Source organism: Anser brachyrhynchus, assembly GCF_964034855.1.
Source record: "Anser brachyrhynchus genome assembly, chromosome: 1".
In the NCBI taxonomy this organism is placed as follows: Eukaryota; Metazoa; Chordata; class Aves; order Anseriformes; family Anatidae; genus Anser; species Anser brachyrhynchus.
Window position 1 is genome coordinate 44,272,965 of NC_137694.1, and position 15,923 is coordinate 44,288,887.

General features: G+C 36.7%; 1 protein-coding gene across 15 annotated transcripts in view; it reads right to left on the bottom strand.

Moving 5' to 3' along the window:
* The window catches only part of ATF7IP (activating transcription factor 7 interacting protein), a 109,077-nt gene that overhangs the window by 21,194 nt on the left and 71,960 nt on the right, over positions 1-15,923 (bottom strand). For 8 of the 15 annotated variants that reach the window (XM_080606197.1, XM_080606198.1, XM_080606199.1 and 5 more), the window contains exons 8-10: positions 15,413-15,501; positions 13,174-13,809; positions 11,500-11,567 (exon numbers count right to left, since the gene is read on the bottom strand). In XM_080606197.1, coding sequence (XP_080462323.1) covers positions 11,500-11,567; positions 13,174-13,809; positions 15,413-15,501 — 793 coding nt within the window. Of the gene's footprint in view, positions 1-3,490; positions 10,155-11,499; positions 11,568-13,173; positions 13,810-15,412; positions 15,502-15,923 lie in introns of those variants that run through there. The other 7 variants (XM_080606203.1, XM_080606206.1, XM_080606204.1 and 4 more) reach the window with 3 other exon arrangements.

Sequence of the window (15,923 nt, forward strand, 5' to 3'; positions counted from 1 at the left end):
CTCTTCCACATAACTGTGAAAAGAGCAACTTAAAGACTTGAGAAGATGGGCAAAACCAAAAGAGTAAATTTTTATGCCTTTCAAATATCGGAGAGAAACCTCCTAAGTCCTGAAACAGAGGTTAAGTCATAGGCTCCTCTCAATACCACTTAATCAGTTAAGCTTAAAATTGCTTTATGGTGCCTATGGAAGATAAAATAATGAAAAGCATGTAAAAATTGAATAGAATTTTCAGATTTTTACTTTTTTCTTTCTTACATTTACAATAGAAATAGGTATTTCTAAATGTTCTAGTAGCTGTAAAACTTTTCATGAAAAGTGATCTATTGCACTAATTCTTCAGAGCAAGACTTTTTTTTTTTTTACAGAAGTAGACATTAATTTCTTGTATAAAATTATATACAGTAATTACACTACAATTTATGGTTTCCTACAAAGGATTGGTAAAAGTGACTTAGAATTTCATGCATTTTCCACTGCATATACTATGACAACAAATCATCTCACTTCTTCCAAATTCCAACTACAAAAATCTTTTTAACAATTAAAGGAAGTACTGAGAAATAGATGTACTGACAAATAAGACAATTATGGGAAGAAATGCTAGGAAAAATACTACAACTTTCCTTGAGAAAGGAAAGAACTATACATTCTAGACTGTGGCTTTCAAGAATCAATGCCATGTGAATACTACACAAATTTAAACAGAGGTATACAAGAAAAGAGGTCTTAGAGGAAGTCGAAACCATGGAACTTTCTGAAGACAAACAGAGAATAGGGTCACTTGAATTTGAAACTTTCGCAAGATTAGCCAATTTGCGAGTGGCTATGAAGTCACCATTTTTAGTGTAAAACCCATGTAAATTCTATATAATTAAAAACTTTTTCTGATTGTTTTGAAGACTTTCATTACATCCTGTATATAATTGATGGTAATATCAGGAAATACTTGAGTTTATAGAAAATGAATAAATGAAAATCAGAAAGGAATCAGTCTTGCAATAAAATGACGGTCTGCCTCTGGTATTTAAGGGATTCTGAAGCATCTGCCTCTGGAAAACTAGGGACATTGACTCAGGCATCTTATGTACTATAAGGGACATAACTAGGGACATTGACTCAGTACATCTTATGTACCATGCTCAGTTTTTCCACATGCTGAGACCATTTTCTACGTAAAATATGTTCTAGTGGGAGAAAGAATATCAACTTTTTCAGACAGCACTGCTGCAAATTAGGTCGATTCAGTTGTAATTTTGAAAGAAAAAAAAAAGAGGAAAAAAAGTTATTCCAATTCCGTAAAGAAAACAAATACAAGGAAGGAGACTGAATTTAAAGACCAAAGCACATATGGCAGATGATGTTGAGAAAAGAACAGAGTATTTTTTCATCGTAACTACTATTGTGAAATTTAACCCCCCAAAAAGTGGTTAGAACATTATACATGTCAATGACAAACTACTGAAGAAAACTGTGAAAGAAAACTCTAGAATACAAAGTAAACAGAAAATGTTATCTGTTACATCATTTTATATAACAAAACTCATACACACACAAACATGCACATATATTTTACCACATGACATACCAAAAGGTAACCATTGGTATTTTGAAGAAAGTTTTGAATATGCACTTCTCTATTCAAGTATGATATTTGTGATTCAAAAAATAAAAGTTTTGATATTATATAACGCCACGGTTCAGTTCATCACATTGAAGTAACCACACTATTAATTGTAATGCCACCTGCTTTTCATAATGGAACATTTTAGTAAGTAAAAATGAAAAAAAATGGAGAACAAATATCAAACCAAAGCAACCAAAAAAAACCACCAAAAACCAGTGCAAAATCAAAATTAATTCCAGGGTAGTAATGATAAAATTTCTGAAGATTATTTGTGGCAGACTGACGCAGTGCAGACAATTTTATTATTAATAGCTTCTACATTATCAAGACAGAAGAAAATTAGGGTTTGTAAAAACAGACATTCCATGAAGCATCACACCACCACAGTCATACATGACGCACCAAGGCGTTATATAATAGCAAAATCAATCTGAAATTATGGGGAGCGATGTTAAAAGTATGTTCTGGCATTGGCGTGTGCGTGGGGGTGATACTGTGTTCGTATGGATAAGTACAAAGCCCATATTTTGTTTTTTGTCATCCATATACAAAACTACAGATTTCAAGCACAGGCGAAGAAGCTGCGGAAAACATTTTTTTTAGTACATTTTAAAGTATACTTCCATCACAGACTGCTTCAAACTTATCACTCCCTAACAGTTATCAATTCCAACGCAGTTAACTCCCACAAAATTGAAATAATTATTCCAGCCTTACAAAGCTGTCATGGAAATTTATTTGATCAGGCACCAAATGCATTTGTCATCTCTTACCACAATGAAAATATAAATGATAATGCAATAAAACTAGCAGTTTACCTAGTTTGCATTTTGCACAAACAAAATTTCACAGGGCTGCAATACTTGTTTCGATAGTGTGTAATACTCACCTATCTCAGCATTTTATGTATTCCATTTACCAGACCATTCCCCTTACCCTTATTCAGTATTGTGCAACGCTTTCTACAGAACAACAATGCAAGCATTCAAAAAATGAGTAGCCAGTCTTAGTAACCCCTATGTATTATATACCCTCTCACTTCTTTGTTGCAAAGAATAGACATTAGCTCTGCGACCCCCATCAGCAAGAAACATAAATCAAGGAACATACATGAAAAGTTGATTCAGTTTTTAGGCACTAGCAATTGTAATTCCAACTAAAACTACGAAGGAACATTTGACACAATGCTTAAAAGGATTTCTGTACTGCTATGATTTTGTTTTTCTTTAATCAAACAGTTAAAAGGGTATATAATAAACACATACATGCATACATGCACACACACACATCTCTTTACTGGCTCTTACTCTAGTAAGGTGAAACATCTACCTTCTTTCCCCAAATCCCACTGAAATATACTACTAATCAGTAAATGTATTTTACTTACAGCATGTTTCAGATTAATGAAGCCATTTATAGCTATTACTTGTGTCTGGTGTAATGACATCATCAGTTAGACTGTTTATTAAAAAAACTCTAGAGTTTTTTGGCCCAAACTGACAAATTGGAACCTACAAAACACAAGTACATGTACTTATTGAAAGCTGCTCTCAGTAACTGGGGGCTGGTTTAAGTAACACAGATACAGCCTCAGGGAAAGACAACCCACTGTAAAAAAATGAGTTTAAAAATCATCCAAAAAATTCTCAATGGGACATCATGTAGCTGAACTGGGTAGCTGTTGTAAGGGAAAAAAAAAATCCAGTGAACCCATTCTTGAATGACCTTTAAACTGCGAACACCTTAACAATGCAGAGTTCAAATTAGTCTCAGGTAAAGGTTTCACCTTACAGATGAGAGCTAGGTGCATTTTAAACAGCACAAACATAGCCCCAGGATCAGAGACAAAAATCAAGATTCCCATTTCACATATATAATTATGCATGTTTATTTTCAGTGACAAAGCCATGAAATGCCAGGAAACATTTTCATCAATAACGCTTCAACAATATAGAATTAATAGCTGCTTATACGTTTTAAGGTGATATGTCCACTTTGTTCACATTGTTTCCCCAATAGACACTCACAAAGTTCGTTACACATTGCAAATGAAGGGAAAAAAGTTATAAATGTATTTTATTAACATTTTACCAGATAAACTTCCAATAGTCAGCAAAATGGCTTAAATTAGACTGTAGACAACCAAACAAATCAAAGCATGTCAGAAACAATGGGAAATGGATTGGACATTGGTGTTTGTTTGGTTTTTTTAAACCTAAGGTTAGCTGTAAAGGTGAAATGCACAGATGAAATTCAGACTGTTTTGCTCTGTAAGAGGATAAGGTGCACGCAGAGTGAGGAACAAGAAAAGACTATTTGCCTGACTTGGTGGTACAACAAATATAACATACTCATTCTTGAACAGACTGATTTTATGTCAGCCATTTTTAACATATCCAACCCCATTCAAGTTTGCTCACTGTTATTTTATGTCACAATGTAATAAATCACTTTCATAGATTCCCTCAGTATGCCATGTATATATTTATATATTATATCTTATATATATAATTCCTGTATCTATAACTGGGATTCATAATAAAATACTTTAAAACCATTATAAAGACTTGTTATATAATTAAAAATGCCTTTCTGTAACAGTAGTATGTACTGTAATACATTAAAAGTGCTTGTCATGTGTTCAGAAATGCAGTTCTGGGACCTGAGGCATTGGAATGGCCATTAGCAAAATGACTGTGACTGAATAGTGTGCTTTAAATTTCTGTGCAAACAGGAAAAAATTGAAGTTCAGAGACTACCATAAACACAGTAAGATGCCCCCTCCTACATCCCTGGGACCACCCCTTTTGGAGCAAGAAGCAGTGGAAGGCTGAAAAAGGAGAAGTAGAGCAAAACCATGCATCCACCAAGCTGCTTACTGATAGCTTTGACTATACTAACCCCTACAGTGTTCAACTACTGAAAAGCTGCATGATTCTGGAGGATAACCAGAGATGTACCAGACTAAAACCACAAAGCTAAGAAAGCTTTCCGCTTCAAAGCATCGTTCCAATGCCTTCAGATATTTGACGTTCTGCACAACTGAGCTCTTCAGTGGGCACAGGAAAAGTGCATACAGTGAAGAACATTTACCTTCTTCATCTCCCACACTGTAGATCACAGTATCTTACAGTGGGGATGAATTGCTTACATAGCAATAAGAGAAAAAAAAACTTATACTGTCAGATACTACATTAACTTCATAAAAATAAAAATAGGGCACTCCTTGAAGCAACCAACAGCAGAGATTTCCAAATTTACAAGAAAACACAACACAGAAAACACAAGTTCACACACACACGCACTGAAGCTTCATTGTGAAAATGAGATGATAAACTAATAATATTTATTATTAAAGGTCACTGTCATTTCCCCGTTTTCAGAATCAGCTCCAACATGGAAAATGGAATTTAATCACTGATGTGGCAGCCTTTGTTGGAAAACGAAACAAAGCAAATTAAGTTGACTTGGTTAAGCCTAAGTGCATTTTTTTTGCAACTGAAATGAAAAATGAATTTTACAAGAAATCTAATTAGAAAAATTCAAGAGTGACAGATGATAAATTTACTACAATGTGTATTTGCTATATTCATTTTTAAAGTGAATTTTAAATGATGACTAACAATTCAATACTAAGATTTGAACCAATGGTGCCTTAAAAATCACAACAAACAAACTGTACTGAACCTGTTGGTTCAATAACATGCTCTACTGTGTAATGGAAATATAATGGAAAGGGAAACAAAAAGTAACAAACTTAAGTTATCATGCTGTTTGAGATTCTCTGCTGATACTGCCACTGAGGAGTCCAATTCATGGCAATTGTGATAGATTTCATGAACACAACACCCCTGTACTGTAGAAAATGGGACTGATTTAAAATTTTCTCAGAAAAGAAAAACAGGGCAAAAGGAGAGGGGGGAAGAAGGGAAAGACCACTTCCCCCATATTACTGCACACGTGGGCAAAGCTGACTTTACAGAAGCAGCCAAACACCTGCTCTGTTTGCCTATTTCAGCTTTTCTAGAGAAGAAATACATGTAGGGAAGATCCATTTAATACTTGGAGTGGGAGGAGGCAAAGGGAAGATTTTTCAGTTGCAGAAGGCTAGAAATACATTCTACTAACTAGAATTCATTCTATTAAGCTTTCCACCAATATTTAACGACTCCAACCCTTTCAAAGCAATCCTACTTCCAGCCCAAACTAGGAATGCTTTTTCTCAGTTTCAAAAAATTTTACTTTCACACGACAATAAAAACATAGCAGTACTGCAGTCAGTAGCTTTGAAGTATCAGGTTCAAACTGAAGGTAGTAAGAAGACTTTGTATATAGTTGGTGTCAGTAAAATTACAATTTAGCAAATGAGAAGCTAAAAATATTTAATTAGCATTCAACAGAATGGAAGTCAAATTAGAAGCTAAACAGTAGTTCAGAAGAATCAGAGACATGCCCAGATTTGCCACAAGAGTCCTTTTTTTTTCAATTCGAATTACCTACTAGATTTGTGTTAAGGAATGAAACTATTAGCAATATGCTATTACAGTCAATTACACAGATGCAGTTAGGACCAGAGCAGGGCATGTGGTCAGTATGACCATAATAGTATGCAGCAAGAGGGAACAAAAAAAGAACGAACTCCTGGCAACATACTTTTCTTGTTTCTGCAGGATAAATGTTCAACTCTGGTATGCCAGAACAAGGAACTATCTAGACAATAGGGAATTTCTATGCCAGAGAAAATAATAGGTTTCCATCTCGGTGAAAGTTTGGAGCAAATCTTTTCAAGCAAGAAATGAAATCTGCCAGTCTAGTTGAATTATGAATTCTACGAAGCCCTAAAATTTGAAAACCTATGTTATGCTAAAATATCTTAGAATAAGTTACCGCATAATTCTCCTTTGCTGTGAGAACTGTTTGCCCTTCGTTTTTTTCAATTTTTACTTCTAGTCACTAGAAAGGATTGCTTTGCCATTTCTGTTTGATTTATTACATGCTTGATAAAATAATTCTGGGTGTGATTTCCTTCCTACAGTCAATGATGTCACATGCTACTGCTGCAACTAAGCAAATGTAGGACTGTGTGGCAGAAGTAATTTTTGTATTAGAATTATACCTGATCAACTTGCTTGTTCATTTATAACAGCAGCAAATAAAACTGACTGTAAACATAAAATAAATACATAAGATGTATATAGCAATCTCAAAACCTCTTAATCTTTAATGAGATCAAGCAGAAAGTTGAACACTCCACGCTGCTCTTACGCTGCAGAAAACTGATGCAGTAAGTATAACTGATCTACCCAAGGCCACAAAGATCATCATCATCAGCCAAGATAAAGATTGCTAAGGTCAGGCATCGGCTTGATGTTTGTTCAGATTATGACAAAATGCTAAATCACATTCCGTATTTGGAAGTCTTTTTCAGCAAGGAAATTCTGCAAAGAATTAAGATTTTTTCCTCGCAAATTTATTATTTCAGCTGGAATATTTCTCTAGCTTGTTCTACTACTGAGCAACATAAACACTTCCAGTTAAGTCCTTAATGTGATAAACTATGTGCGCACACATACACAAAAGTATGTATGCATGCATTTCAAAAGGATGAAGCCATTCTTATTTTATTCAGTTAATATAACGGAAAGCAGTTTTAAATGCTATACTGTTTCTTCTCCCAACCTAGAGCATGATTTGATGGCCACATTTTCATTTTTATTTATAGTAATATTTCTCAATTTGTCAGAGTCTCTAATGAAAACTCATGGCATAGAAAAGGAGAGACAAACCATGAGCCAACTCAGGTTCTCAAGTATGGCTCATTAAAAATGAACTAAGACTAGCCCTCCTGGTTTGTAAATTTTTTCATTAAAGAACCTTTTTAAAGTACAATTTCATTTCTCAGACATAATTCATCTACTTCCCTGTGAGGATTTCTGACCTGTCAAAACCTCCTATGCAAAAATGTAATGATAGGATCAATTTGTCAGAGTGACTAATGAACTAATCTAAAGTTAAAACTAAATAGAGTGCTTTGATAGCGTTTGGTGGGGAAGAACAGGACATACTTCTTGAGAAAGAGTTCTGATGGACCGTCATATTATACTCACAAAGACTATACCGCAAAGTCAGTGTGAAATGTAATGGAAGAAAGGGGAAGGTGAGAGGGAAATACAAAAAACACCTCTCATAAGCACACAGAGACAACACTTCAATTCTAATTGCTGGCCAGTTAAGCAATAAACTTGTTCTCAACTCTTTTGAGAACATTTTTCTCATTTCATGCACAACTGAAGAGATATCAATTTTAGTATAAATTTGTATCAAATAGTGCTTTTGGAGACCAGAACGACTGAAATCTTAGCCAGAAATCTGAAAGAGGAAAACGAAGGCCCTGCAACAGAAATCTGTAGCTCACAGATGAAATAAATTTCAAGTGTTTAAAACAACAACAACAAAAACAGCACAATCCTCTGGCAAGTCTGGTAACAATTTGAACAAAGAGAGTGACAGTGGTCAAGCAATTCAGGTGTTTTCATGCATATGTATCTATTTGTAGCGTATCTCTGTCTGTTTCATTCAGCTTGTACATTTCTCTGTGATTTCCAGTAATCAAGTATTTGATTTGTAAGATGCTACAGTAGTGCCAGCAGGCACAGAGTGGTGTAATAAATACACTCTTCACAAAATATAAAAGCCATGCACTTAGTGTAGAAAGCATAGCTCTTCAGCTAAGTGGAAATCAATATCCCCCTTTCATTTTTTTTTAAATAGCCCTGCTGAGCCACTTAAAAGTCCCAGCTGCCACAGAAAGTCATACAAACTCCAAGCCCTGCTCTGTTTTAAGTTTCTGTTCCATAGCTCCCTTCAGGAGTGCGAACAGGATACTTCTTGCTAAACTAGACCACAAGAAATTTCCTTAGTGTACCAAGTGAAAAAACAAATTTGATAATTTTTCCATTTTAGTAACTCATTCGAAATCAGTTCCATTACAGAAGCATCAAGTCATCGGTTCTTGTTTTATCACACGCTTTATGAAGACAGGTTCATTACAACAGCCTTGAAGGGGACTGCCAGTTAGGTTCACACTGTCTATGTTCGTGGGGAGAAACACCTTGGAAGAACTGTGGTTCAACAGGATGGGGCTTTTAGACTTGAGAGCTGTATGTCCCTCAGGGACTAAAGTCACAGAACTATTGCCAGGTAGCACCCCAGATTTCTTAGGAAATAAAATTTTGCCTTGTTCTACAACCACATGCTTTATAGAAGAGGTGGAGGCACCAGACAGTGATTCTTTTATGACTTCATTTGGGATCTTGCTATATAGGTAACTGGGGGCGTTATTCTCCATTATATCTGACCAAGCCCTGTAGCGAACTTCTGCAGCTCCCCAGTAGTGTCTAATAGCAGACTCCGAGCGATGGCCCGTCACTGCCATTATTTCTCTAGGCCCCAGTCCTGCTTCACACAGTAGCTGGATGGTGGTAGTTCGGAGCGAATGATTGGTATATCGCTGGGAGAGCCTGGCTGCCACACTTATCCTGGGCATCATCGTACCTAAGTAGTTCACACCCATTGGTTCTCTTTTGTACCATACCGGCTGTTCTTGCATTTGCTCTGATGTTAGCTTTAAAGGATGCAGGTAAAAGGCAGGGGGCTCCGGAGGCAACTTAGACAAATAAAGCTCCAAGGAAAAAACAGGACAGTTTGGGTCCCCTGGCATATCATACATTTTACCCATTTTATGAGGATCTTCTCCATTTTTTCCTTTGCCAGGATACCTAAACATGGCATATCGACGCCCGTTCTTGTCCTTCTCAACAACAAAAGCATCTGGAGCCAGATCTCTTAAAATTTCCCTCCCTCGCTTGGCAAAGTGCAACTGCAAATCAAACCACACCTTGTTGACGAGTGCCAGGGGACTGTGCAATCCCAACACACCAGACTGTTTAATCTTACGCAAGTCCTCAGCAGCTATAGGAGGATGGTGGTGAGTCTCATCCTTTCCCTGCATGCGCAGCATCTTCAGCACACTCACAAATACCATGTTTGCACTAGCAAACTCTTTGTCCTTCATTAAGCAAATCTGACGATTATACGGTGGCATTTTGAGATGCCGGTTTAAGCCAGCACGCATTGACTTGTAGCTTGCCACACTGTAGGTATTTCCATCGTGATTCCTTATTGTGTAATAGAACTCTCTTAGAATATCATTGAGTTCACTTACTGGGACCAATTCAAAGCTAGGATCCTTGCCATTTTTGGCCAGCCACTGTTTTAATAGGTTAGCTGCCCAGCCAGTCTGCTTGTGGGTGTTTTTGATGCTCTTAGCATCTTCTTCCTCTTCCTCCAAGCCAAAGAGGACATCCTCGGGGAAGTTAAAATTCGTCTGTGCTGCTTCTACCGCTTCTTTATTTTCTGATGAAGTCTCTTCCTGTTTCAACTGCTTTTCGAAACAATTGATCAAAGTTGTACCATCAAATATGCCACAGGTATACGGCACACAGCGAACTACTTTTTGTTCTGAGAGCTGTGAAGTGCGGAGCAATACATAATATTTTGGATCTTACATAACAAAAAGCAGGTGGCATTAACTGGATTTTTCAAATGACATGGCATGTCAGTTTCATACCTCACTAGCCAATTAAAATGCATCTGGTCCTTCTTTATTAACCATGGCATTACACATGCTTTAACTGGTTTGACTGAAAGCAAACCTACAAACATATACTATAACAAAAAGCTGAAAACCGGAAAGCATCCTGTGTCTATCAGTTCCCTCCTCCTTGCTCACCTTCCATTGCTAAATACCACTATCACACACAATCTTTTTTTCCAAAATCTTTTCCGGGTTTCGGGCTCTACCAAAGAAGAAAAATTTCAAAATATGCATCTTATACTGAAAATTAAACCTTAAAACCATGAATCTGTCAACCATTCTGATACTTAATTTCCTACATATCAAACACTGACAATTTTTTATAGCTATAATCCACAGGTATCTTTTAAAAATGACAACCATTCCTTATTAAATGCTTTAATTAAAAGGTTCAGTATGGCATGACTTATGATCTATAATACTGGTCATCTCTGCCAGACTATTTCTGCAACAAGTGAAAAACAGAATATTTTCTTCTTGCTTTGAAATACAATTCAGATTTATCTGCACCTTGAAACACCATTAAATGTGGAAATTTTGGCTAGAAGAAATTCATTTTATTCCCCACAGTAAAATGTCCTCCAATCAACAACAGCATAAGTATGAGGTGCTTTGTGAAATATCCGTATGCAAAAAAAAAACTTAATTACAAGTAATTTTAAATAGCTTAAATTCAACCTTAAAATTTCAAAGCAAGGTCAACAAATTTTAGATGAAGAATCCAGAAGTTCCCCTTTATCATGAAGTAGTTATTCCTGAAGTTGTTTTTTTCTTTTTCTTTTTTTTTTTAAATGACATGGAAATGAAATATAACTCCATTTCTTAATAACTTCTGGATTAATGTGAAAATGAAAGAGCTGCAATAATTTACAAAATACTTGTATCTTTAAGTTCAAGGCCTTTAGACAAAAACTGAGCAGGGCTTTCTTTCATGTTAGCTCTGTTGTATCAGACACGGTTTTACTGTTCTCTGGAATTACTAAGTCATCTACTTACACAAACACATTGGAAAACTTCTGAAAGGATTACCAGAAGCTCATGCTCCCAGTAATACTCTGGATCAGAAGAAGAAGAAAAATACAAATGGACAGAAACTAGAAAGGATGGCACAAAAAGAAAACTAAAATAGTTTCATTATGAGCAATAAAGGTAAAGAGCTTATCTCCTGTGGATTGTAACTTTATAAGTTTATATAGAAACATAATCAACAACCTACCTGCGTTGTTCCCTCAGCAGTTCGCTTGTTTGCCGAAGTATCTGTTGGTGGCCTGCTTGTCTGGTTTTCTGAGGGGTCAAGAAATTGTTCATTTGCAGTATCTAATCAGTACTGAATCCTGCTATCCACTATACAAACTGGGAGGCAACATTTGAAGTTGTTTGATACTAAACATTCACTACTTGGTACATTTAATATTTTTCAGCCCTGATTGTCAACTGCAAGTATTCAAGCTTAATTACTACTATTTTTTTCAGAGGGAATGGAAGTTACAAAAAAGCAAAATGGCACTTTTCAGCATAGAAGTAATATTCATTCCATTTCCTGAAAGTCTGACAGTATATTCCAAATATTTTGTGAACAATTCGCTTGGTTATCTGAGGACAAAACATAGTTCCAGCCTCTCTTGCCTCTGTATGTAAACAGACACGATATTAAACTGAAAAAAAAAAATTATTCAACATTTTTATGTGAAAACTGACTAAACAATGGACGATTAAACTGCAAAATATGTAACTGAGGCAAGCTGTGCAGGGAGAGAGTATTCTTCCTAGCTCAACTAAACACACATCTATACTAGCAACTTAAGCAGAAGTTGCTTGAATATTTGAAGTAAACATTTAAATCCAAATTCTCCCTTCTCGCTCCCTTTCATTTTAACCAGAGCTTATCAGTAACAGTGTTGGCCAAAAGCAGTGTTTCAGTTCTGGTGAGAAAACCACTGGGGGACCCACCAGGGCTATGCAAACTGCAGAAAACGTGACAAATTTCTGGGCACATAGAGCCTTCTGTTGGTCACTGTCCCTGATCTGTGCCATGCAACCCTTTTTAGGTTGTATTATATATCATTATACTAGCTTTACAGATGAAAACTAAATACAAAGTGTATAGCTGTCATGTTGATGGAAGACAGATTTTGACACAGGTATTTTAGAGACGGGAAAATTAAATTATTTCTGATGTCAAGCTCTGCTTGAATTAATCCTAACATCATACTGTGCCAATTAGAAACTCTCGGCTATGATTCCAACTCACTCAGGACCACTTAGAAAATCTTGAGGACCACTTAGAAAAAGACATCAAGGTATGTAAAATCAGAGGTGCAGAGAATCACCATGGCATGGAAAAAGATGGAGGGAAAGCATTTTAAAATAGCTAATCTAAATACCATATTTGGACTTTCATTGTGCTCAGAGACTTTGTTTTAAAGACAATAAATGTACTTCTTTGGAATTAGATTAATATTCAGTTGTGTCTTTTCCCCATTGTGTTTACTTTTAAGTGTTGTAAAAATTTAGTCAATTAATATACTTTCTTTTCTGCCCTTAGGAAAGGCAACCAGATTATTTTGTGAGACTGTATTAAAAAACATAAATATCAAGCTGTTAATAACAGAATGGGAGTTTCTGATTTATGTAATAATGTAAATCAAGTTCTAAATAAAACAAAGCTTACAGAGCCACACTGTTTACTCCTTCTAACAAGAGATGATTTTCAACAATGGCTGAAACATTTGTGACAGATGATTTTGATCTTGACAATTTCAACAGAAAGACCACTCAGAAGACACATCTCAGTAAAATACACTAACAAAATTTCCAAAGAACTAGATGTTTATGTTTCCCTTTGACAACCATTTTCCTTTCCCAGTGCCAATAGTCAAGCATAACTTACCAACTCTGGGCGCTGTAACGGTAGGTGGTTCAATAGGAGCTGTACTACTAAATGCAGAGAGGGGAATCTTCATCTGTAAGGGAGTTCGACTGCTGGTAGAATTATAAAGTCCTGAAGTACCCACTGTGGGCAAAGAAGTTCTTGTGGTCTGTACGCCAGGATGTGCAGTTGGAACAGCCTGTACTGCCAAAGTTGTCCCTATAGATCCAGCACTCGCTGGAGAGGTCCTCTGAACACTGGGACTGGGCACAGATGGGCTGTTATTTGGTTTAGTTGTGTTAGTTGATGCCAAAGACACCGTAGTTTTGGTAAGGCCACCAACTGTAGATGAGCTTTGTACAGATATAAATTCAACGCTGCCTGACTGCTGGTTAGTGACCAAAGTTCCTGTGTGGCCTTGAAGAAGCTGAGGCTGGGATGACACTGCGACAGGTACATGCAAGATTACAGGCAAAGACTGCAATGAGACAGACATTTGCTGAGTGCTGCCACTGGGTACTTGGCTTGTGCCAACAACTGCAGCTGTGTTAGCTGTGGAAAGAACTGTTGTTGTCAAGGGGCTGGAGGTCACTGGAGTCTGAGGCTTAGGCTGTCCACTGCCAGGTATTTGAGGAGCAACGAAAGTGGAAGCTGGTACTACACATACACACACACACCAAAAAAAAAAAAAAGAAAAAAAAATTAAGTATTTGAACCAAGTGGGAAGTTTCACTCCAACACAACAGATGCAAACGTTTGGAATATGATTAACTTTTTGCAAAGAAAGGCTATATATACTCTTTTTCTGTTGTACTGATGTATGCTGTGATATTCAATGGCCTAGTTAGTCAATACTGTATTTTAGTTTGAAAGAACTATATACAAATGACAAAAAATGCAAACAACTATGACATAAGGTCTGAGAAAAGCTCTGAGATTTAAATGATGAAAACATGTGAAGTATGGCACTTTAAACACTCATTACAGAAATGGTAGAACAACTGGTCCTTCAGAAAACACAAGAAAAGAAAAACCTAAATCAGTTGACTAACTTGCTTTGTACAGGTAGGACATCATATCCAAAATGTTCTACTGAAATCATGGATTAGTGTGCCAAAAAGGACATTTGCTTTTATGCAACAGAATCTCAGGATTAAATCTAAAGATTGGGAGAATTACACACTACATATAGGCATTATACTCCCACTATGAGGTGGCTCTGTAGGAAAAAAAAATCAGCATTCAATATTAAGCAGTTTTCAAAACTGAAGATACAGTGTCTACATGATGGTAATTAATAGTGCTTTTGATTCTACATTCCCTACAAAATTCTAACACAGGAATTCCATTTGTCAATGTGATTCCCTTAAGAACTGAGGCTTGTGACTTCCCTTAGTTCCCCACTCAACTTTTGTAGCCAATAGTCAGAGGGGATGATAATCAGCACCCTACTACAAGCAAGTGAAAAAATGCCCTGGGAGCCATGTGTTTTACTTCTCAGCAGCGGAGAGACTGCAAGTTTTCCTGTCTTAGCCAGGCACGCACTCTGCTGAAGCATCTTATTTACCCATACGTTCTGGTTGGCCAAGTAAATGCATTTTTTGCCTTGCCTGGTAATCGCACCTATACAGCTGTAAGCACTAAAATGCCCTCCAGAGGAGGGTAACAAAGATGTTAGAAGGACTGGAAGGCATGCCTTATGAGGAGAGTCTGAAGACACCTGAGTGGTCTCGTCTGGAGAAGAGAAAGCTAAGAGGTGACCTCATTGTTCTCTACAATTTCCTGAGGAGGAGAAGTGGAGAGGGAGGTGTTGGTCTCTTCTCCCTGGTGATGGATGAGAGGATGCGCAGGAATGCCATAAATGTGCACCAGGAGAGGTTTAGACTAGATAGATGGAAAAATTTCTTTACTGTGAGGGTGGTCAAACGCTAAAACAGGCTTCCTAGAAAGGTGATTGATGCCCCATGCCTGTCAGTGTTCAAGAGCCACTTGGAAAATGCCCCCAATAATGTGCTTTAAATTTTGGTTAGCCCTGGAAAGGTCAGGCAGTTGGACTAGAAGACTTAGTCCCTTCCAACTGTTCTGTTCTGTTCTATTCTATTCTATACTGGGAATGTGTTATGTATGGAGCTGAGAGTAGTGATTTTTGATGCCAGGAAAAAAAAGTCATAGGAAACAGTTTTACTCTGTTCAGTTAATTAACGGGAAGCAATAAAACTTTTAAGAAGCGTATTTATAAAGTCTGTAGGCAGTTTCTCACCTGTACTTAGAGAGGCTTGAAACGTTGCTGTTGTGCTCACTCCTACACTCCTCTTTGACTCTAGCATCTGCCTCACTGTGCCGGCATTTCTATAGAAAGAAGTTTCAGTTAGCTTTTCTCAATACACCACCATCAGATATAACGATACACAGTACAATGGTGGGGGGAAAAGTATTTTACAACTGCTCTTTTCATTAATATTTTCTAAGCCTATTTATTTTCCGCCCCCTATGCAATTGACTTTGGATAGTCCCCTACTAAAAAACAAAAATCCTCATAAAAACAAAACCCCACAGAATTTTTTATTTGTAAGTTTCAAATGCTTGCATTGAGTCTGCTTTCTGACAACAGAATTTTTCTTTCCTTGAAGTTAGACTTCCATTTCAATCTATTATTTCTAACTGCTAAAACAACCCCCATTTTACCTAGGAACGGATTCGATACTGTCCGTTTGTGAATTCTATGAAAGAAAATGGAATTTTCCAGTTGAACAGCAAAATGAAGGAAAAGG